The sequence below is a fragment of the Thamnophis sirtalis genome, unplaced genomic scaffold (assembly GCF_051295495.1).
Source record: "Thamnophis sirtalis isolate CommonGarterSnake01/CBP01778 unplaced genomic scaffold, rThaSir2_p1.2 scaffold_11, whole genome shotgun sequence".
In the NCBI taxonomy this organism is placed as follows: Eukaryota; Metazoa; Chordata; class Lepidosauria; order Squamata; family Natricidae; genus Thamnophis; species Thamnophis sirtalis.
The window spans coordinates 66,858,079-66,881,491 of record NW_028261391.1 but is presented as its reverse complement, the minus strand read 5'-3'; the positions used below and the strand labels follow the sequence as shown (position 1 = coordinate 66,881,491).

Here is a 23,413-nt window from a genome sequence, read left to right as displayed (position 1 = left end):
GTTAGGTTTACAGCGCGCTTCTGTCGCCGCGCTGTTGTCGGCGCGATTCAGCACTCATTCGTCGGAGCGCTTTAGAACTCGCGGTTTTGTCACCGCAGTTTAGTCGGGCGCGCTTTTGTTGGTCGCCCTTTTGTCGGTGAACCGTTTCCTTCAAATGTGTTAGAGTCCCATACTTTTTCCAACAATGATACAATCATTAATGCTTGAGTAGGATATAAAGTACTATACATCTGGGTGTGGTGCCAGTTTATATAGGAAGCAGCAAGAACTCTCTGGTATGGTACTGATAAAGAAGAATATTTGTAGCTCAGGTTGGAATGAGGGATCTTTGGTGCTCTCTGAGCATGGTTGTCTTCTTGCAGAAATTTCATTACTTAAATTAGGTATCATCTGTGCTAGTAAGAGTAAGGCTCCCTTACTAGCATGGATGTTGTTACCTAGTTTGGGTAATGAAACATCTGCAAGAAAACAGCCAAGCTCAGAGAGCACCAAACACCCATCCCTATTCTGGACATGGATGAATAAACACCAGCCAGTTGTAGTAGCCTGGATTTATCTAAGGATATGGATTAAACTAGTGGCTGTTTTATATAAAGTGCAAAGTTGCATAGATCCATAGGAAGGAACTGAGGAATCAAGACGGCTGAAAGACATGTATTTTGTTCAACATGTGAAGATGCTCAAAATAATTTTTGATGTTAATCTCAGGTCCACATCCCACACACAATCTATATAAGATGACCCTTTTACAGAAGAACAGCTGGGACACAATAATTGCCAGGGTGAATTTTTACTGACCGTATTTTTCAGAGTATAAGATGCACTGGAGTATAAGACGCACCAAGGTTTTGAAGAGGCAAATTTTTTAAAAAAGTAGGTAGGTAGATAGAGGGAGAGAGAGGGAGAAAAAGAAAGAGAAATACGGTAGGTAGGTAGGTAGAGTAGTTAGTTAGTAAGTTAGTTAGTTAGGTAGGTAGGTGGATAGAGAGAGAGAAATACAGTAGATAGGTAGGGAGCGTGAGTAGGTAGGTAGGTAGAAGGATAGAGAGAAATAGATACAGTAGGTAGGTATGGAGAGAGAGAGTAGGTAGGTAAGTAGGTAGAGGGATAGAGAGAGATAAATACAGTATGTAGGGAGAGAGAGAGTAGGTAGGTAGGTAGGTAGGTAGGTAGAGGGAGAGAGAGAGAGAGAGAGAGAAATATAGTAGATAGGTAGGGAGAGTGAGTGAGTAGGTAAGTAGGTAGGTAGGTAGGTAGGATACAGACAGATAGATAGATAGATAGATAGATAGATAGATAGATAGATAGATAGATAGATAGATAGATAGATAGATAGATAGATAGATATAGAGAGAGATACAGTAGGTAGGGAGAGAGTATGTAGGTAGATAGATAGGTAGAGGGAGAGGGAAATACAGAAGGTATGTAGGGAGAGAGAGAGTGTGTGTGTAGGTAGATAGGTAGGTAGAGTGATAGAGAGCGAAATCGAGAGAAATACAGTAGGTAGGTAGGGAGAGAGAGAGAGTACATAGGTAGGTAGATTTTTCCAGGTGTATTTATCCATGTGCTGGAGAAGGAAATCGCTGATAAACCTTAAGACTTTGTTTCTGCTGGCACAGCACTTGATCAATGTAATTCTCATCAGTTAAAGAGCTTTCCAAAAGGAAAAAAAAAGTTTTTGCACTCTGCAAACCTCCGAAAAACAGCCCGTTTTTCACAAAAACGGCCCCCTTTTTTTTTCAAATAAAAGGCATGAATAGTCTTGGGAGGGCTTGCAGAGTGCTCTGGGAGGAGAAAAAAACGGCCCATTTTTCGTGAAAATTGGGCTGTTTTTTGTCAAAAAAATTGCATGCATAGCCTTATGGAGGCTTATAGAGTGCTGCTGGGGGCCGGGGAGAGGCAAAAAATGACCCATTTTTTGCTGATTTCTGCCCTCCCCAGAAGCTCTCTGAAAGCCTTCATAAGGGAATGCACGGCCATTTTGGTGAAGGGGGCAAGGCTTCGGGATGCAAAAAATGCTACATTCGATGTATAAGACGGACCCGGATTTTCAGCCTCTCTTTTGAGGAAAAAAGGTGCATCTTATACTCCGAAAAATACGGTAACTCACGTAGAAAACGCTTGATATTTCCAAGGTTGCTAGAAGCATTTTCCAAAGCAGCTTATGGAAATTGTTCATCTTTTGGACTCAATGGATTTTTGTCTATATCAAAATTGGGAAAATTTGCTTTTCTAAAGTTTTAGAAAGTTTACTCAATATTTCTTAACATAACATTTTTTTAGGTTAGAATTTTTATATCAGTCACTTCATAAAATGATTCCTTATCCTATATGTACATAGGATTTTTTTCCTCAGAAGATATAAGCAGTTGTCCAACAATATCTAAGCTACTAACATAAACAGTTTAGCAATTAAAAGTAATTGGCCTGATATGGAAATTTTGTTATCTTCTGGATTACCAAGTTATTCACTTTTTTTTTTCCCTTTCAGAAACAATTTAAATGTAAGAAGAATTAAAAAGAACAAGAGCTAAAGTAGAAAGACCATTTTGCAGTCTACATAATTGTAATAAGGCATTTGTAATTCATAAAACAATCAGGGAAGCCAGATATCTTGCATATTAGATAGACATTTGTATATAAAATTATATACATTATGTTTGTGCTTTTAGATATGTCTTTTAAAATAGAGGGCAAATAAAATGTTCTGCTTTGTTACTTCACTGTCATCCTAGTTTTGTACAGACTTTTAAGTATGATCCATACTTCTGCAGAGCAAAGTTTTTATGAGTTGCTCCACAGAGGAAGGAATGGGTGGACATTTCTAAGAGTATCTCCATCTTTATTCTTATCCTATTCTCTACTTTGTTCCAGAATAAAAATGTATGGGGAATGGAGGGGGTGAAAAACTATAAGGTACAGTATAAAAATAATTTATCATCTTCTTGTAGCAGCCTCTACTATTTCCTGAAAATGGTGGAGTTAACCATAATTGAATCCGGGCTTATGTTGTTTTGTTTTTATTGTTTGTGTTTGCTGGCATCAATAAAATGTTTATTCTGTTGCAAGAACTTTGAAATCTTGCAGCAGTCAGTAAGATAGAACTATATAGAGTGCAATTTCTATCCAAGTATTATCAAGATGATTGGGTTTCGTGCTACGTGATTAGCCCAACCAGAACACCAGTAGGTATTCTAGTATCTACATGGTGCTTTTAAGTTCTAGATTCATGCAGGCCACATTACAATAGAAATAAGACCTTTGCTCATTTTGGAACTAAATGGAGATAAGGAGCAACTAGATATTTGGGGATACAGTGCAGAGAATCATTATTTTATTTATGTGCCTTGGGTATCAAAAGGACTCAAATGATTAAGGGCTTTATTGTGAATTGAATATTGAATATTTGACTTCAATTAGGCTTAAAAATGATATCTGTTTATTAACTTTTATTACCTTCAGTATAACTTAGCAAGTGATGAGTTAATTTAGGTTGCTTACTAAAGAGAGACATTTTCTTTGTATAAATGTAATATCTGGCTTTATAGCTATTTATGATTAACAAAACAAAATTTCTTGATACAAAATAGTATCAAATATTGATCAGCTGGTTTATAAGTTAAATATATTTTCTCTTAATGCAATAAAATGATAACTTAAAATTGCATTTTAATACTACTTAATTAAATTTAAGCAACTCCATATTTACACTATGGTATTAATTGAGAACTTGCATTAAAACAGAGTTTTCTAGAGACCTATTTTTAAAAATATACATTTTTTAAAAAAGTTAAAATGATATCTTACGTTGTTGCTTATGGAAGATTTGTGTTCATCCCTATTCTAGTTGTGCTTAACTATAAAGATCAAAACAGTACCAAAAAGGCAAATGAGTCTAATTGGTATTGATAAAATAAAAATAAATATTTAGAATATTATCATATTCTAGCACACTTTGTATATTATCTACTTCAGTGAATTCTCCACATTAATATTAGTGATGTTGTATCAGGATCAAATATATTAATAACCACAATAGCATCAACATAAGGAAACAAGAAACAGATGTAAATCTTATTGAAATGAAAACTCAAGAATTTTTTATATCTGTCTACAGAAAGCCCATATTCCTTTCAGTCTGGATGGTATAATATCTTTGTGGTGTAGTCATTAAATGATGCTTGCTTTTAATAAAATATTGCTCAATTATAGCAAGATGATTTTAGCTCTAAAAATGTACTCTTTTTCCTTTTTTATATAAATAAAAGGGACTATATACAATAAATTATATATATATATATATATATATATATATATATATATATATATATATATATATAGAGAGAGAGAGAGAGAGAGAGAGAGAGAGAGAGAGAGAGAGAGAGAGAGAGAGAGAGAGAGAGAGAGAGAGAGAGAGAGAGAGAGAGAGAGAGAGAGAGAGAGAGAGAGGGGGCACAAATATAACATATATATTTTAAGTTTATATATATATATATATATATATATATATATATATATATATATATATATATATATATATATATATATATATATATATATAAACTTAAAATATATATGTTATATTTGTGCTCTCTCTCTATATATATATATAAACTTAAGATTAGAGATAATGAATCACAATTTTTCATGCATTTAGGCAAAATATGGGAAAGATTCAGCCAAAATTAAGGAGATTTGAAGTTCTATTAATATATTTTGCTTTTATATGGGCTCAGAGTGATCAGAGGGCTGTCATCCAAGCCACTGATCAGATCTATATCAGTTTAATTTCAGAAACAGTGCTTTTAAACATTTAGCTGGACTCAAAGTTCCATTAATTTCAATTGGAAATATTTAAGCATATGCTTGTTAAACCCACTGAAATCAGTGAGTCTTAAATATGCCTAACATAGGCTAAATTATGCCTGTATTCACAACAATATATACTGCACTATATTTGTACATGGGCCTCAGTTATTTAAAATTAAAACCAACAAAGACACAAAACAATGACCAAGATATGGTTGTTAACACATGCAGACACAGTTTTTTGCACATATTTCTTCAGTTGAATTAGTAGTCCAACATGCAAACTATATTCTGTGAATACAACGTTCCTCCTTTATCAACCAGCTGGGGTGAATATATATTAAGTCCTTTCAAAACTATACAAATCCCATAAACCAGCTCTTTCCTTTTGCCACCAAATAGCTGAACTAGAAGTTTATTTTATTGTATGAAAAGAGTCTGTGCATACTCCTTTGGATCGGGGTTGAAGCTTATTTGAGTCATACATACACCTGAAGAGACATTCAAAGCAAAAACATACATAATCATATGTACATTTAGAATTATTTTTTTTTGAAAATGGAAATAAATTAACATGATTTACAAATCTTTGTACACAGATTATTAAATTAAAAAAAAAGTGACAGGCATTTTCACTTGAAATTGGCATAATCAGAAAATATATCAATGAAATCTTGTACCACCTTGTAGCAGAATTCATACTGTTCCTGCAATGTGCAAAAAAAGAGACATTATTATGTTTGAACTCTGTTGAACCGCATTTAACTTCAAAACTGTAGAATCATGATATAATATGCTGATAAAACGTTTTTCACTTTTTGTTACATGTTTTAGCACAATTATCTATCAAGTGACACTGCCTAGAATAAGACTTCTATGTGTAAAACAATGAACAAAACAATTATTTCCTTTGAAGAACTATTTGAATGAGAAATGAATCCTGGTACTTATATATGTTTTCATTAATATGAAAGTATTTCCAGTTTACTGGCCCACATTTGAGCCTATTAATGCAAATTCGCTACTCACTTTAGAACAGGTTTTCATAGAACAAACAAAAGGCCTGTTCTAATTTTTGCTGCTGGCCAGGATGAAAACTGAGTAGATGTTTTAATCTTTTGTCCTTCTCTTTTTTTCCTCTATGCTCTTATTCATAATTGGTTTCCAGCTCTTTTAGAGCATGCCGGCAAAATAAGGGGATCTGGAATTGTATCCTAACGTACCCTCTTAGGCATTAGAGCAGAGAGCCGAGGTGGCACAGTGGTTAGGGTGCAGTACTGAACAGGCCACTTCAGCTGACTGTTATCTGCAGTTCAACGGTTCTAATCTCACCGGCTCAGGGTTGACTCAGCCTTCCATCCTTTCGAGGTGGGTGAAATGAGGACCCAGACTGTGGGGGCGATATGCTGACTCTGTAAACCGCTTAGAGAGGGCTGAAAGCCCTATGAAGCGGTATATAAGTCTAACTGCTATTGCTATTGCTATTAGATGGCGCAGTGGTTAAATGCAGCACTGCAGGCTACTTCAGCTGACTGCAGTTCTGCAGTTTGACTGTTCAAATCTCACCGGCTCAAGGTTGACTCAGCCTTCCATCCTTCCGAGGTGGGTGAAATGAGAACCCAGATTGTTGTTGGGGGCAATATGCTGACTCTGTAAACCGCTTAGTGAGGGCTGAAAGCCCTATGAAGCGGTATATAAGTCTAACTGCTATTTTAGAACTGGGTATTTTTACCATTGGGGAGGAATTTTGAAGTAAATTTATACAGGTCCTTGCTCCTCAACTCACAACGGCAATTGGGAATTTCTGTCACTAAGTGATACGGTCCTAATGTGTGACAGAATTGCTTAGCAATCCCTGCAGTCATGGTTGCCATCATCAACTGAGCCCCATAGTCGCTATGCTTGAGCAAACCAATTCTATTGTATGAATATAGATAAAGCCTCTATTTTACTCTTAAAATATTAAGGCCATATTATCAATTGTGGTGAAACCACACGCGTGACCCGACAAAAGGGCGAACGACAAAACCACGCCCGACTAAACCGCGTCGCTAAAACTGTGACGTCATCAACGTGCCAACAACAGTGAGGAGACAACAGTGGGGAAACAGAAGGGCGCTTTACAACAGCGCAGAGACAGAAAGCCGATTTAACTTAAGGTAAAGGTTAGGTTTAGGTTTAGGTTTAGGGTTAGGGTTAGGGTTAGGTTTAGGGTTAGGTTTAGGGTTAGGTTTAGGGTTAGGGTTAGGTTTAGGTTTAGGGTTAGGTTTAGCGTTACGTTTAGGGTTAGGGTTAGGGTTAGTTTAGGGTTAGGTTTAGGGTTAGGTTTAGCGTTATGTTTAGGGTTACGGTTAGGGTTAGGGTTACGTTTAGGGTTAGGTTTAGTTTTACAGCGTGCTTCTGTCGCCGCGCTGTTGTCGGCGTGATTCAGCGCTCATTCGTCGGAACGCTTTAGAACACGCGGTTTTGTCACCGCGGTTTAGTCGGGCACGGTTTTGTCGTTCGCCCTTTTGTCGGTGAACCAAACAACGTACCAGTGTTTGCACCATATGAGGTCTTTGCAGCCGTAAACTCTTCACAGCTTGAAATACATCTAAGAGTCCCTCAGCTTTGACTCGCTCCAAAATATTGCTGAGGGCTATGAATGTACCTGTTCTTCCAGCTCCAGCACTACAAATAAAGGACAAATAAGTTAGGCTATCACATGCAGAAAAATACAACATACGTACATGTAGAATTGAGTCTGTACTAATATAAATAGGCTTAGTAACTCTATAGTTCTTTGCTTTTTCATTAGTACCAGATATGGCATTCATTCATTTTGCAGATTTGCTGAAGCTTTGCAGACAGTATATAGATTTTATAGAACCTTCTTCCTGTTACTGTAAAAATAAGCTTTCTAAATTTAAACTTTTAAAATTGTTCAGGGAATGAATGCTGATGTTGTAGTTACTTCCTTATAAACAGAGTTTCCCCTGGAATACATTTATCCATCCATCAAGATCCAGAGGAAGTTTCACTTGAAAAATGGGGAAAACAATAGTTATTTCAGTGTTGATTGTGTTCTTCAACTTTGTCGAACAATATAGAATTAGGAATTGGGATATTCCAGAGAAGTTTGAAAAAAATCCCAACTTTCACACACTTCTTGAATTGTGTCTCAATTTAGCTTGTTGCTGTGGTCTGCTGGCAGCAGAGTCGGACAGCGAGGAGATTGGGGAGGAACATGGGCCAGTCCTGGAGTCTGGGGAAGGCTTGGACGAGGGCTCTGCGTCGGAGGCAAAGAGGGGGCCAGGACCATCTCGTAGTTATGTGCTGCCTCTAGAGCCTCCAGAGTCAGACATCAGCGAGGCAGAGGAACAGGCTCCCCCTGTTCCTTAAACTCTTTGCTGCAGCTAATTGCCAATTAAGTCTTTGGAAGCGTTTCAAGAAAGATAAAGGGAGGTGCTTATCAGCCTTATCACGAAAGACTTTGGCAGCCTACTGTAGGACTCTTTACAACTATTTGGAACTTATTGAAGGCTGTGAATTCACAGCCTTTGAAATAAAAAAGAGGGTTTTGGGGACTGTGTGTGCTTTTTACTGTATCAGGAAGCCTAGGTCAGTACATTTGTGTAAACTGCTACGATGGAATGTTTACTAGATCCCAGGAAGATGGAGAGGGAAAGAAGACTCTCACAAAAAGAAATCCTTCATCCGGGGGAAAGGTAAGCATGATAAAGAGGCTCAGAATAACTCCACCGTATTTACATTAGTTATAACTGATCCGGAGAATTGCTTTGGCGAATTTTCAAGATTCTGTCACATTGCAGTACTTTGTTTAACCATAAAAATATTTCCTATTCTCTTTTTCAATATTGATAATTTATGAGCTTAAAGCAAAGCGTGAATTATAATTAATAGTGAACAAGATTGAATGAAGCACATCTTCAGGAATCTGAACAATTTATCCAGTTAGAAGCAAAGGGATATTAACGATGTGCTAACTTAAAATTCTTCTTGGGTTGCTTTATCCTTTATGGAATCCTTTATGGAATCATGTGTTAAGTCTTCTATAGAATTGTGAAGTGCTACACCGCCACACCATGTGCATTTCATGCTATGATAGCATCAATGGTGGGTTTCAAAAATTGTTCGAACCTACTCTGTGGGTGTGGCCTCCTTTGTGGGAGTGGCACCTATGCAGTCGAACCGGTTTGTCAAATCTACCGAACCGGTTAGAAGAGGTTCCACCAGTGGACCCGGAAAGCAGGCCACACCTACAGAAGAGGTCCCAAAATTTTTGGAAACCCACCACTGGTCCTTGGATATGATTATTCTACACTATCATGCTCCTATTTATAAAACTCAGGGCCTCTGTGAAAGGTAAGGATGACTACTGCGTTTGTGGTGCAATCAGAACATTGCGTGTGTTGAAGTTGTTTTAACGCAAACCAAAGATGCCTTTTAAAAAACAAGTTGACATCCTATTCTTATGCATTCCAGTGCTGTGTGTGAGGTAATTTAAGGTGGTTCTGACAAGTGTCGTCGGCATCTTCATATCCGGTCACATGGGTGGCAAGCCACTCCCATCCGGTCACATGGGCAGCAAGCCACTCCCACAAAGGAGGCCACACCCACAGAGTAGGTTCGAACAATTTTTGAAACCCACCACTGCGTCAGTGCCGAAAAGGTTCGCCATATATACCCATGCCATCTTACTCATGCTCATCAATAGCCAATTCACCTGCTTCCTTATCCTGCAGCTGTAAATATAGTATGCTGGAAGACAGAGTTCTCAATGGGAAATGTTCTTTCAGATACCTTAGGGGGCTCTACTTCAGAGCAAAAGTCCTTGCTAGCTTTTCAACTTTCAAGCTGTAAAAGAATATGAGGAGAAAAAATATGTAAGAATGGGTTTACCTGCAGTGGACTGTAATGGGATGGTTTCCTGTCTGCTGTTGCTGTTTCTGAACAGCTCCAATGAGGTCAATCATACCTTTCCCTTCAGTCGGGATGCCTATCTCAGGCCAGCCATGAAAATGAAACTGTCGAATCACTCTGCCTTGCTTCTCCTGGTTTTTCAGAAGTGAGAAAGCCACAAGTTTAAAATAAGCAATGGAAAGAAATAGTTTTAAATGCCAAAGCCTTGTCCGCTTTTCTGAGAGTAATTCCGTTAGACATAGCAAGACTTACTTTGAAAAAGGTTCATAAAAGCTTTCAGAGTCTATTACGTATTGCAACTTTTCTGTTAGTGACACAAATTATGCAATTTATATCAACTGCTACCTTTTTCTCTTAACTGCCCAATGTAATATTAGAAAATAGATTAAAAATAATATATATGTGTGTGTATGTATGTATCTATATATGTATGTATTTATGTATGTATGTGGTATATGCACACACACTATATGTATGTATGTATGTACAGAGCCGAGGTGGCGCAGTGGTTAAATGCAGCACTGCAGGCTACTTCAGCTGACTGCAGTTCTGCAGTTCAAATCTTACCGGCTCAAGGTTGACTCAGCCTTCCATCCTTCCGAGGTGGGTAAAATGAGGACCCGGATTGTTGTTGGGGGCAATATGCTGACTCTGTAAACCGCTTAGAGAGGGCTGTAAAGCACTACGAAGCGGTATATAAGTCTAACTGCTATTGCTATTGCTATGTATATGTATGTGTGTGTGCATAAACAGGTGAAACTCAAAAAATTAGAATATCGTGCAAAAGTTCATTTATTTCAGTAATGCAACTTAAAAGGTGAAACTAATATATGAGATAAGACTCATTTCATGCAAAGCAAGATAGTTCAAGCCGTGATTTGTCATAATTGTGATGGCCAGCAAACTCGCTTGACCTGAACCCCATAGGGAATCTATGGGGCATTGCCAAGAGAAAGATGAGAGACATGAGACCGAACAATGCAGAAGAGCTGAAGGCCGCTATTGAAGCATCCTGGTCTTCCATAACACCTCAGCAGTGCCACAGGCTGATAGCTTCCATGCCACGCCACATTGGGGCAGTAATTGCTGCAAAAGGGGCCCAAACCAAGTACTGAGTACATATGCCTGCTTATACTTTTCAGAGGTCCGATATTGTTCTATATACAATCCTTGTTTTATTGCTTGCATGTAATATTCTAATTTTCTGAGATTGTGGATTTGGGGTTTTCATGAGCTGTAAACCATAATCATCACAATTATGACAAATCACGGCTTGAACTATCTTGCTTTGCATGTAATGAGTCTATCTCATATATCAGTTTCACCTTTTAAGTTGCATTACTGAAATAAATGAACTTTTGCACGATATTCTAATTTTTCAAGTTTCACCTATACCATATACATATATATGTAGTATTTTTAATCTATTTTGTATGTGAGAGATATATATACACATACATCCAGAGTTTCCATTTTTAACATTCTCCAGTAATCTGAACACTAAATTGTTGAAAGGAAGTTCTTCATTAATTTAAGGATTAAACAGAATCAAATGAAATAAATATCTCGCACGCTTCAGGCCAAGGAAACAATAATTCCAATCTGTTGATTTGAAAAGGTTTAGAATTTAAACCTTGATGCTGTCACACCATGCATGCAAACATATATGTATGTATGTATGTGTGTATATGTATGGTATATACTGTACTTATATAAATACAGGTGTGTATGTATAATACACACATAGAGTCAGGGTATGTATGTGTGGTGTGTGTCCATGTGCGTGTAGAAGAGATGACTTTATTTCTGAGTTCTGCAGTATATATCTTCTTTCTTGTCTGCAAAATGTAGCCAACTCAACTTGTAAACTTCCACTGTTAGCCAATTACAGAAGGGTCTGATTCAATTTCTCGACAGTGAAAATTTCCCTGTTGTGATATTTGCTCCTTTGCTTATTCCTGATAGAATACATTTGTTAAAATTAGATATTCATAACTACTGACCAGTCTGATAAATATGAAGACAAATGTATTTAATGCAACAGTAAAAAAAAAACACAGAAGTTTAAGAAATAGGAAAATGTGAAGAATACCTGTTTGTGTGTAATCAAAAAGTCCCTTATGCTTATAGTATCAACAAGCAAGTCATTCTTAATATCAATGGTAATCTCGCCATAAGAAACAGAACCTTCTGATGGCCAGTACTGAAAACATTTTTCCTGTAAAATTTAGAAACAGAAAAAAATATATGATGCTTTTAGATTTCTGGTTGCTATCTAAGCTGTATGTCAATCATTTCTGGGAATGGTGATTTACAAATTAATTCCAATCTTCCCCATCCACTTATATTGTACCACAACAATATGTACCATATAATCGGAGTAATGAAAAGAATCTCACCAAACTGGCTCTGATATCCCAATTAAGACCAAATATACAGAATTCTTACTATAAGGAAATTGCAGGTGTTAAACATCATTAACACCTAAGCACAGAACCACACCTAATTCCCTGTCATTTGATTGTATCTTCCTCTGAATTATGAAAACTTTTTTGGAACCTTGGCTATGGCACAGGGTATGATAATTTAGACTTCTACATTTTCTGAAAACATGTGATTATAACATAGTTCATGCTTTTGCAAACTATCTGTCTGTCTATGATAGAGCCGTAGTAGCACAGTGGTTAGAATGTTGTATTGCAGGCCAATTCTGCTGACTGCTGGCTGCCACCGATTCGAGTCTTACCGGATCAAGGTAGACTCACTGTCAGCTTCTGCTTTGCTACTGCTTCAGCTGTCATGAAACGGGGAGGGAGGGTTTGGTATTTGGGAGGGGTTATTCGATGTACTGGAGGAATGTTCTAGTAATTGCTAGATGGTTGGACTATGCATGTGTGGGTGCTTCCCGCCTGGACCAGCGGCCTCGACATTCCATCTTCGTGATGCCTTTTGAAGTTATCTCACACCTGACACTCGAAGGACTTATGATTGGCCTGAGGCTATGATCCCAAGGGGTGGGGAATGGACTATTCTATATATCATTTGCTTTCGCGCCTAATTAAACAGACTTCGCTTCGCAACTGCTCGCTAACCATTTGTAATTAGTAAAAGTACTTTTGATTTCCAATATATGGAATCTCTTGGTCTTTCTTTCCTAATTATATAATGGAGGGATGCTGACACTCACCTTTCCATGCCTCTGAGGTCAGTAAAATGAGGACCCAGATTGTTGGGAAAATATGCTGGTTCTATAAACTGCTTAGAGAGGGCTGTAAAGCACCGTAAAGTGATATATAAGTCTAAGTGATATTGCTATTGCTATAGACAGGTGTTTGCCTCAGCAGCAATTCAACAGTTTTGCTCTTTCACAGGAGATTTCATGATTTATTGAACAGTTATAATCCTGTTCAACAGCAAAAGCATCAATTGTAGTTCCACAGCCCCAGGACTGCAAAACATTTGCTAGGATAAATTCATGCTAGGCCTGTTGAGGCACTACGTTTTACAGATCAGTGTTAATGATGTATAATGAGTTTCCCATACCCTTGTTCTGTTTTTTTTAAAAAAATATTAATAACAAAATATTTACAAGACACTATACAAAAGGCTCATACTTGCTCCCTTTCCAGAACTTCTGTAAGCATAACAATGGTGTGGCATTTCCACTCCCACACCATTCGCCAGAAGTCTTCCACAGTATGAGGAAGAGGTCCTTGAGTTGCAATGAAATAATCCTTTTGGCGATAGCCCTGGACATAAAGAAAAAGTCATCCTTTGACAATTATCTAGATTCTCTCCTGTTTGAAAGGAAATTTATATTAAATAGGTATATCAGAATAGATGTTTTCTTTAAAGTTCTAAAGCTCCTTCCAGTCCCACCCCCATTCACTTCGTGACCCATCAAAACCGCACTCGACTAAGCCACGCCCGATTAAACCGCGTCGCTGACATCATCAACAGGGTAACAACAGCCAGCGCGGAGAAAGAAGGGCGCTTTAAATAGCGCTTTGAAAGCAAGCCGATTCAACTTAAGGTAAGGGTTAGCTTTAGGGTTAGCTTTAGGGTTAGGTTAAGGGTTAGGGTTAGGTTAAGGGTTAGGGTTAGGTTTAGGGTTAGGTTAAGGGTTAGGATTAGGTTTAGGGTTAGGTTAAGGGTTAGGTTTAGGGTTAGGTTTAGGGTTAGGTTTAGGGTTAGGTTAAGGGTTAGGTTTAGGGTTAGGTTTAGGATTAGGTTTAGGGGGGTTAGGGTTAGGTTTAGGGGTTAATTTTAGGTTTAGGGTTTACAGCGTGCTTCTGTCTCCGCGCTGTTGTCACCCTGTTGATGATGTCAGCGACGCGGTTTAGTCGGGCGCGGTTTAGTCGAGCACGGTTTTGTGGTGGAACCCATTCACTCTGATCCACAAATCAAAGAAATTAATTAAGCAAATTTAGCCTAAGTCTTCACTGGTATTCTGCCAGTTACAATGACTGAAAAGAAGACATGTTGGAGGGTAGCACCAAAGAAGGCAAGGGTTGTTAATAAATAATGAGCTCTCTTTCATCTGAAAGGAGGATGTGAGAGGAATACCATTATGTTGACTACATCACTAAACAAGAAAACACATGACTTCTTGCAACAATAGTGTTGAGGTAGCCACAATGGCCAAATTTAGACAGTATGGTTGGAAGCCACAGTTTACAAAGAGCCGAGGTGGCGCAGTGGTTAAAGTGCAGTACTGCAGGCCACTTCAGCTGACTGTTAGCTGCAGTTCGGCGGTTCTAATCTCACCGGCTCAAGGTTGACTCAGCCTTCCATCCTTCCGAGGTGGGTGAAATGAGGACCCAGATTGTGGGGGCGATATGCTGACTCTGTAAACCGCTTAGAGAGGGCTGAAAGCCCTATGAAGCGGTATATAAGTCTAACTCCTATTGCTATTGCTATTACAAAACACAATGGTTTCACAAAAGTCAAAATTAAAGAAGTGATATTATGTTTACTGCCAATGTCTGTGGCTTTTCTTTTACAGTTGACCTGTGAGGAGATCAGAACCATGGAATCGATGAGACCAGGGCAGTAAATGATTCTTCTCCTGTATATTTACATGTATTTAAAAATGTCAAATTCATTAAATATAGTTAATATGATCATTTCTCAGGTATGTGTATAATATTTTTTCCTCATTCTTCCTATTCGCAATACAATTAGAGGGCAAATTTTGGAGATAACTGTGGCGTCAGTCAAAGCATTCTAAGCATCATAACACTTTTATGAAGCTCAGAATATACAACTTTGACATAGTGAACCATGAGTTCAATACTGTGTAATCGACAGTCATCAATTGATGAATGTCAAGAAAACACCAAGAAAAAACACATTCTTCACAAAAAAAAGACAGAGAAACGTTTGACAGCAACGAAGAAAGTTACATATATCTATTCTCAATTTAATAAAATAAATCCTGCCACAGGAAAAAGTAAATTAAACTTGATTCTAACCAAAAAGCAAAGATGTTTTTTTATCAATTGATCAATTATGTTGATATTCTAAATACAAGGTCTTTTTTATTGTTATTAAGAGGCTCCGATTCCTTTATTTTAAATTAACAGGTTATTAACACATAGTAATGCTGAAGCTCATGCTCTTTTCTAGATGATTTTTAAACAAATATTCTGGAAAAGATGTTAACATCTCTTACAGTATGCGCATTTTCTGTACAGAAAAGTACTTACATCTATAAAGGAAGCATTGATATAATCTGTGTACTCCTGACCTCGTTTCATTGAAAGAATCACTCTGTTAAAATCATCTAGAGGACAAAAAAAGTAGAATTAGTAAAATTCTAAATGTTTTATAATCAATAATAACATAAAGGCTTTAATAAAATTTAGTTACATTTCAGTTGCTTGAAAAACATTACAATATTCTCTTAGGTAAGTTTTTGTCAATTAAATTATACAATTTGTTTGAAAATGCAAATTAATTTCTTACAAGGGATTATTTGGATAACTCTGGCTTTCTTCATATTTGCTGGCAGATTACCAGTTCTCATGTTTTCTTTCATTATTCGAACATTTGTTAATTTCTGAAACAAAAGTAAAAATGACATAATGACCACAAATGAAAATATGAAAACTCAACGTGAGAACAGTAACAAGTTCAACCAATATGTCTTAATCATATTTTCTCCTGGAAAATTCTGCTTGATAAACCAATATATCATATAATTACATTTGCACTGAAACTTTTGTTACGTACTTCTATATAAGGAAAATTTAAAATATCTACCATACAATGTCTACTTAGTGTTGATTGGTCTACAAGCTGTGTAGGAAGTTAAGTGTAAGGAAGTTAAGGCCAGTTTGTTATACTATACTGGTTAAGGTACTTTGAGGGAGGGAGGGGAGAGAAATAAAAATTGTTTTCTTTTTTTTTTTAATGAAATAGCATCAGCTGAAAAATTCACACATCTATAAGAATCTAAAAGAATGTTTTATTGAAATACTGTTCGTTAGTTATGTTAACAGAGTAATTTTTCCTTCACCAGTACAAATTTATTTTTGAACACGACTATTTTTTTCCTACTTAACACTATCAATGTATTTTGTACTCCCGATCAATTTTTTTCTTTTTCAAATATTTGCTTGGGTGAGGTTTTTGTTTTAATATTTTCTTTATGACGCTGCTTTTATTTTCATGGTACTTAGTTTCAGTAAAAAAAAAACATTAAAAGCCTAGAAATAATAACTTCAATTTTAAAATTTTGCATAACTTTTGATATTTTAGGTATAAACAACTGAAAGATATTGCCCCCCCCCAAATCAAATATTTTAGGAGAAGAAAATTAATGTATTAAAAAAAGAAGTATTGGGTCAATCACCAAATTACTTTCTTATCCTTAGGAGCCAAGGTGGCGCAGTGGTTAAATGCAGCACTGCAGGCTACTGCTAGATCAGCAGTTCAGCGGTTCAAATCTCACCGGCTCAGGGTTGACTCAGCCTTCCATCCTTCCGAGGTGGGTAAAATGAGGACCCAGATTGTTGGGGGCAATATGCTGACTCTCTGTAAATAGCAATAGCAATAGCAGTAGACTTATATACCGCTTCATAGGCCTTTCAGGCCTCTCTAAGCGGTTTACAGAGAGTCAGCATATTGCCCCCAACAATCTGGGTCCGCCTGAAAGGCCTATGAAGCGGTATATAAGTCTACTGCTATCTACTGCTATTATCATATTTTATAACATTTTTTTTAAAGTAATCTTTATTAGTTATACATTTTTTAAAGAGTAAAACATACAAATACAAATACAATTTTAAACATACAAACCCCCCTCCCCTCCCCCCCGCGGTAACAGTCATTCACAGCCCAACTTTTTTCTTTCCTTCCTCATTGTTAGGTCTCTAAGCCACATCTTCTCATTACAAAATTCAGGGATCTATTACGATACCCATGTTCACTTTTGACTTTCCCCGTTTTAAGTCCCTGCTGTTCTCCTTGTCGCCCACATATACCATAAGTTCCAGCTAAGATAATGTTCCGTTTCTCCTTTGTCCCTCAGCCAACCCGTCATTCTGTGCATTTCTGCACATTCATAGATCTTTTTAATTATAGCATCTTCCGACGGTATGGTAGTGGATTTCCAAAATTGTGCATAAGTTATTCTTGCGGCCACAATTATATGTAGGCTCAAATGCCATATTGAATTGCTCATGTTTTCTGGTTTAATGATTAGTAGAATGCTTTTATTTTCATAGTACTTCGTTTCAGTAAAAAAAAAAAAAATTAAAAGCCTAGAAATAATAACTTCAATTTTAAAATTTTGCATAACTTTTGATATTTTAGGTATAAACAACGGACAGATATTGCAAAGAAAACAACAACAAATATTTTAGGAGAAGAAAATTAATGTATTAAAAAAAGAAGTATTGGGTCAATCACCAAATTACATTTTAAAAGTGTACTTTGTTATCATATTTTATAACATTTTTAAAGGCTTACTTTAAACTCTTCTTCCAATCCTATCTTAACAAAATTTGGTGCAGTGCTATTTGATGGCTGCAGATGTTTTTCTAAGGACGATACATCCAGTTCTGTGTCACCATAGAGGTAGTATTCAAGTAAGGCTTGGTATATGAAGGAATACTGCATCTGTAAATAAACAGAACACTCTAAATCAGTGTTTCTCAACCTTAGCAACTTGAAGATGTCCGGACTTCAACTCCCAGAATTCCCCAGCCAGCGAATGCTGGCTGGGGAATTCTGGGAGTTGAAGTCAGGACATCTTCAAGTTGCCAAGGTTGAGAAACACTGCTCTAAATCACAACCTTTGAAACATTTTTAGTTAAACAGAATTCAGCAACATTGCTTTAAAATTAAAGATTTCACTTATTTTTACAATGTGTACGGATAGGCCTCAACATTTGAATCCAAAATTTATGTTACTAAGTGAAGCATTTGTTAAATGAGTTTTGTCCCATTTTATAACCTTCCTTGCCACAGCTGTTAAAATGAATCATTGCAGTTGTTATATTTAGTAACACGGTTACTAAATGAATCTGGCTTCCCCACTGATTGTGCTTGTCAGCTTGTTGCAGAAGGCGATCACATGACCCCAGGACGCTGCAACCATGATAAATATAAGCATCCAAATTTTGATCATGTGACCTGGGGTTGCTGCAAAGATCATAAGTGTGAAAAACGATAATAAATCACTTTTTTTCAGTGCCCTTGTAACTTTAAACATTCACTGAATGAACTGTTGTAAGTCGAGGGCTATCTGTACCTGAGACCCATTTGATAATCTTAAAATAGAAACAAGAGCATATACAGAGGATTGTATCAATTCTTTTGTGGCAAATATTTTCAGTAAGAAAAAAGTGCTGTCCTCTTCACTTTTTTAAAAAAAAAGAAGAACAAAACCCTCCTGTTTGTTATCATCGGCTAGCTCCAGCTTTATCATCATTTAAATAGATGGCGATTCTTCTAAACACCAGGATATCATCAAGTCAGCAGTGAGAAAATGAGAGATGTGAAAATTTCAAGAACGCCTGACGTATCTGAGACAGAATACAACGCCAAATGAAATCGTTTGCACATTGTTTTTCTTCCTCTGTCATTTACAAAGTTTTAACAGTGAGGAGAAAATGTTCACCAATAAAAAAATAACTTTTATTGATGAACATGCAAAAGATTCATAAGGCGGCTTCCTATAGTTACTGGGAAATGTATGTATGTATTACTTACATCTGTCTGAACCATCTGTGGACGCTGGCTACGAATTCTTGCCACAAACTCGAAAACGTCAACTTTTTGTTCAGCGTGGATCATGTCAATCATGGCATCTATTACTATGAATGTTCCTGTTCGACCCACACCAGCACTTGGGAAAAAACACAGTTGCAACTAAGCAAACCACATTGGAATAATGCATCCAAGGTACACCCACGTTACACCTATCCTCCGCGAGCTGCACTGGCTACCTATTAGTCTCCGAATCCGCTTCAAGGTGCTGGTCGCTACCTATAAAGTCCTACATGGCATCGGACCTGAGTACCTGAGAGACCGCCTCCTGCCGATTACCTCTCTCAGACCAATTAGATGGGTCTCCTCCGGATTCCATCTGCCAGCCAATGCCGATTGGCGACCACCCGGAGGAGGGCCTTCTCTGTTGCAGCTCCGTCCCTCTGGAACGAGCTCCCTGTTGAGATCCGGATCCTTACTACCCTCCCGGCCTTCCGCAAAGCCACCAAGTCCTGGCTGTTCCAGCAGGCTGGGGGGAGCTGAGAAGCATCTACCTCCATAGAAATTGTGAATGTTGGTTTTGTTTTTAATATGTTGTCTTTGTCTTGTTTCCCCCCTTTCCCTTGTCTTTTGTGAGCCGCCCGGAGTCCTCCGGGAGTGGGCGGCATACAAGACAAATAAATAAATAAATAAATAAATAAATAAATAAATAAATAAATAAATAAATAAATAAATAAATAAATAAATAAATAAATAAATAAATCTTATTACACACTGCAACAACATACACTATATTGCCAAAAGTATTCGCTCACCCATCCAAATAATCAGAATCAGGTGCTCCAATCACAGGTGTATAAAATCAAGGACCTAGGCATGCAGACTGTTTTTACAAACATTGGTGAAAGAATGGGTCCCCCTCAGGAGCTCAGTGAATCCCAGCGTGGAACTGTGATAGGATGCCACTTGTGCAACAAACCCAGTCGTGAAATTTCCTCGCTCCTAAATATTCCACAGTTCAACTGTCAGCTGTATTATAAGAACGTGGAAGTGTTTGGGAACGACAGCAGCTCAGCCACGAAGTGGTAGGCCACGTAAACCCATCCAACATCAGTGTGTGACCTCACAAATGCGCTTCTGGAAGAATGGTCACAAATTCCCATAAATATACTCCTAAACCTTGTGGACAGCCTTCCCAGAAGAGCTGAAGCTGTTATAGCTGCAAAGGGTGGACCGACGTCATATTGAACCCCATGGATTAGGAATGGGATGTCACTTACAGTAAGTTCATAGGCGAGTAAAGGCAGGTGAGCGAATACTTTTGGCAATATAGTGTATCTTACTTCCAATATTATTGATTTTTCTTTGTATTCTGCAGCACCTACCTCTTAAATTAATAGTAAGAATAACAGCAACAGTCATAGAAGCATGAGTATCTAGTTCATTGGGAGGCATTTGTAAAACCCATGTTTTGGCTGTTTTAATCCAGATTGCCTGTTAATGTGTTAGCAATCAGTTTGTTTATTTGTTTATTTGTGCTTATTGGATTTTGTGAGTTGGCAGTTTACTTACTTATTTACTTACTACTTAATTTACCGGATTTTGTAAACTGATCCAAATCTCATTACATTCACAGACAATCTTGTTTAACCTCCTAAACAACCACAAGAGGGAGCACAATTATCACAGATTCCTGTTGAAATTGCCAGAGCAAATAATCTTCAGCCTTTCCTTGAAAAGAAAAAGGCATAGCATCCTGTATTAGGCAGAGACTTTTCCTATGTATTAATATCAGTTACTTGTTTTTGCTTATGATATCATTGCAACTTCTCCCTCTAATTCTGCCACAGCTCATTTTTTTAATTGAAAGTTTATTAATGATATATTTTTTTAATTCTGAACTTTGAAACTCAGCTTCCCTGCAATGTTCTTTCTATACATTACTATAAAGAAGACTGTGGAATAAGTTACTAAAATTAGTCTATAATTTCCAAGTATTGTTTCTCCTGTACTGTTATATCATATCTAAGCACACCGTCTTGAAGTTGCGTTCAACTGCATCTCTTAGAACCACCAGATTTCTGTGAATGGAAAAGTAGGGTAGTTCCTATTTCTCTTTTACACACCTTCCAACATTTGTCCCAAGGAGTATCCTTAGGATTAGGGCTATTAATGCCACACCAGAGGTGGTATTCAGCAAGTTCTGACCAGTTCTGGACAACCGGTAGCGGAAATTTTTAGTAGTTCAGAGAACCGGTAAATACCACCTCTGGCTGGCCACGCCCACATATATTCTCTGCCTTCCGAGTCCCCGCTGATCGGGAGAAAATGGGGATTTTGCAGTAACCTTCCCCTGGAGTGGGAGATTTTACAGTATCTTTCCCCTGCCACACCCACCAAGCCACGCCCAGGAGAAGTGATAGTAAAAAAAAAAGAATCCCATCACTGTTGCACACTCTGACAATGGTAAGAATAAACACAGAGGTGGGTTCCTACCAGTTCGCACCTATTTGGTAGAACCGGTTCGTCAAATCTGCCGAACCGGTTAGAAGAGGTTCCACCGGTGGACGCGGAAAGCGGCCATACCTACAGAAGAGGTTCCAAAAGTTTTTGAAACCCACCCCTGGTCCTTGGATATGATTATTCTACACTATCAAGCTCCTATTTATAAAACTCAGTGCCTCTGTGAAAGGTAAGGATGACTACTGTGTTTGTGGTGCAGTCAGAACATTGCGTGTGTTGAAGTTGTTTTGACGCAAACCAAAGATGCCTTTTAAGAAACAAGTTTACATCCTATTCTTATGCATGCCAGTGCTGTGTGTGAGGTAATTTAAGGTGGTTCTGACAAGTGTCATCAGCATCTTCATATCCGGTCACATGGGTGGCAAGCCACTCCCATCCGGTCACATGGGTGGCAAGCCACTCCCACAAAGGAGGCCACACCCACAGAGTAGGTTCGAACAATTTTTGAAACCCACCACTGAATAAACATCACATAGATACATACCTACAGTGAACCACAATTGGTCCAGCATGTGCAGGATTCAATGATTTGACTTTCTTTAGGAATTTAAGCATTCCAATAGGGGTAAAAGGCACTCCAAAATCAGGCCAGCTGGTGAAATGAAGCTGAGTGACAAGTCTCGGAGCTTTGCAGCCATCGGAAACCTGCTGAAGGTCCAGACACAAAATAGGAATATAATCAATTACATTTTAAATGAAGTCAACCAATAGTTTAGTTATCGACTTTTTTCCCTCCTCTTCATGATCCACATTAAAGAGATATAAAATTAAAGCAGATATAAAATCAATCCCACACCAAAAGCACTTGTAGATGAAGTGTGTGCCATAAACAGATTTATCTTTCCACGATGACATTCCAACCTGGAATATTCTCTGGGTTCAATTTGTCAGGCAACAGTATTATACCCAGAGTTTTTTTTAAAAAAAAACCACCCAAAATTTTGCATTTTAATATATTTTCAGAACATTTTTCGTGATGCTGAATCAGACCAATAGCCAAGCTAATACCGTGACCCGACAAATGCGCGCATGACAAAAATGCGCCGACAAAACCGTGGCGAGAAAACCGTGACGTCGAAATCGCGGCCACAACAGCGCGCCGACAACAGCGCGATTAGGCTTAAGGTAAGGGTTAGGGTTAGGGTTAGGTTCAGGGTTAGGTTTAGGGTTGTTTAGTACGTTGTTTTCGCGTTGTTTGTTGAAGGCGTGCTTTTGTGGGCGCGCTGTTGTGGGTGCAATTTTGACATCGCGGTTTTCTCGCCACGGTTTTCTCGGCGTGCTTTTGTTGTGCGCGCATTTGTCGGTGAACCAGCTAATATAACTAAGTCCCCGCAACAGCAAACCAGATATCAACAGGAAACCATATGAGAGATATAAATGCAGTATAACAATAGCTTCTATACTGTCCCATAGCACTTTGCAGCATTCTCTGGGCAGTTTACAATGTAAACAATATTTGCATATTGCCCCCAACAATCTGGTTCCTTGTTTTACTGACCTCGGAAGGATGGAAGGCTGAATCAATCTTGAGCCCTCTCAGTATCGAACTCCAAGCTATGGCCAGAGTTTACCTGCAATACTGCAATTTTAACACTGTAACACCAAGCGCTCCCTGGTGTATATCACATTCAATTAAAATTTCTACGAATTTGTTTGATTAAAGCCAATCAAAAATCTTCCCACCATACAATTGCAGAGCAGGTAAAAGGATCTGCCCATAGTTTTGAAATTCTATTGCATCTGACTCTATTCCTCTCATTTTATTAGAGCCGAGGTGGCGCAGTGGTTAGAGTGCAGAACTGCAGGCTACTTCAGCTGACTGCAGTTCTGCAGTTCGGCTGTTCAAATCTCACCGGCTCAAGGTTGACTCAGCCTTCCATCCTTCCGAGGTGGGTAAAATGAGGACCCGGATTGTTGGGGGCGATATGTGGACTCTGTAAAC

General features: G+C 37.9%; 1 protein-coding gene across 1 annotated transcript in view; it reads right to left on the bottom strand.

Annotated features, from left to right (window-relative positions):
* Positions 1-4,604: 4,604 nt before the first annotated feature.
* PTPRE (protein tyrosine phosphatase receptor type E) overlaps positions 4,605-23,413 on the bottom strand; it is a 139,359-nt gene continuing 120,550 nt past the window's right edge. The window contains exons 12-21 of the mRNA XM_087725982.1: positions 21,956-22,119; positions 18,952-19,087; positions 17,707-17,856; positions 15,700-15,793; positions 15,441-15,517; positions 13,347-13,481; positions 11,825-11,950; positions 9,712-9,863; positions 7,344-7,479; positions 4,605-5,516 (exon numbers count right to left, since the gene is read on the bottom strand). Of these exons, the coding sequence (XP_087582108.1) occupies positions 5,442-5,516; positions 7,344-7,479; positions 9,712-9,863; positions 11,825-11,950; positions 13,347-13,481; positions 15,441-15,517; positions 15,700-15,793; positions 17,707-17,856; positions 18,952-19,087; positions 21,956-22,119 (1,245 nt within the window). The 3' untranslated portion in view covers positions 4,605-5,441. The remainder of the gene's footprint in view (positions 5,517-7,343; positions 7,480-9,711; positions 9,864-11,824; positions 11,951-13,346; positions 13,482-15,440; positions 15,518-15,699; positions 15,794-17,706; positions 17,857-18,951; positions 19,088-21,955; positions 22,120-23,413) is intronic.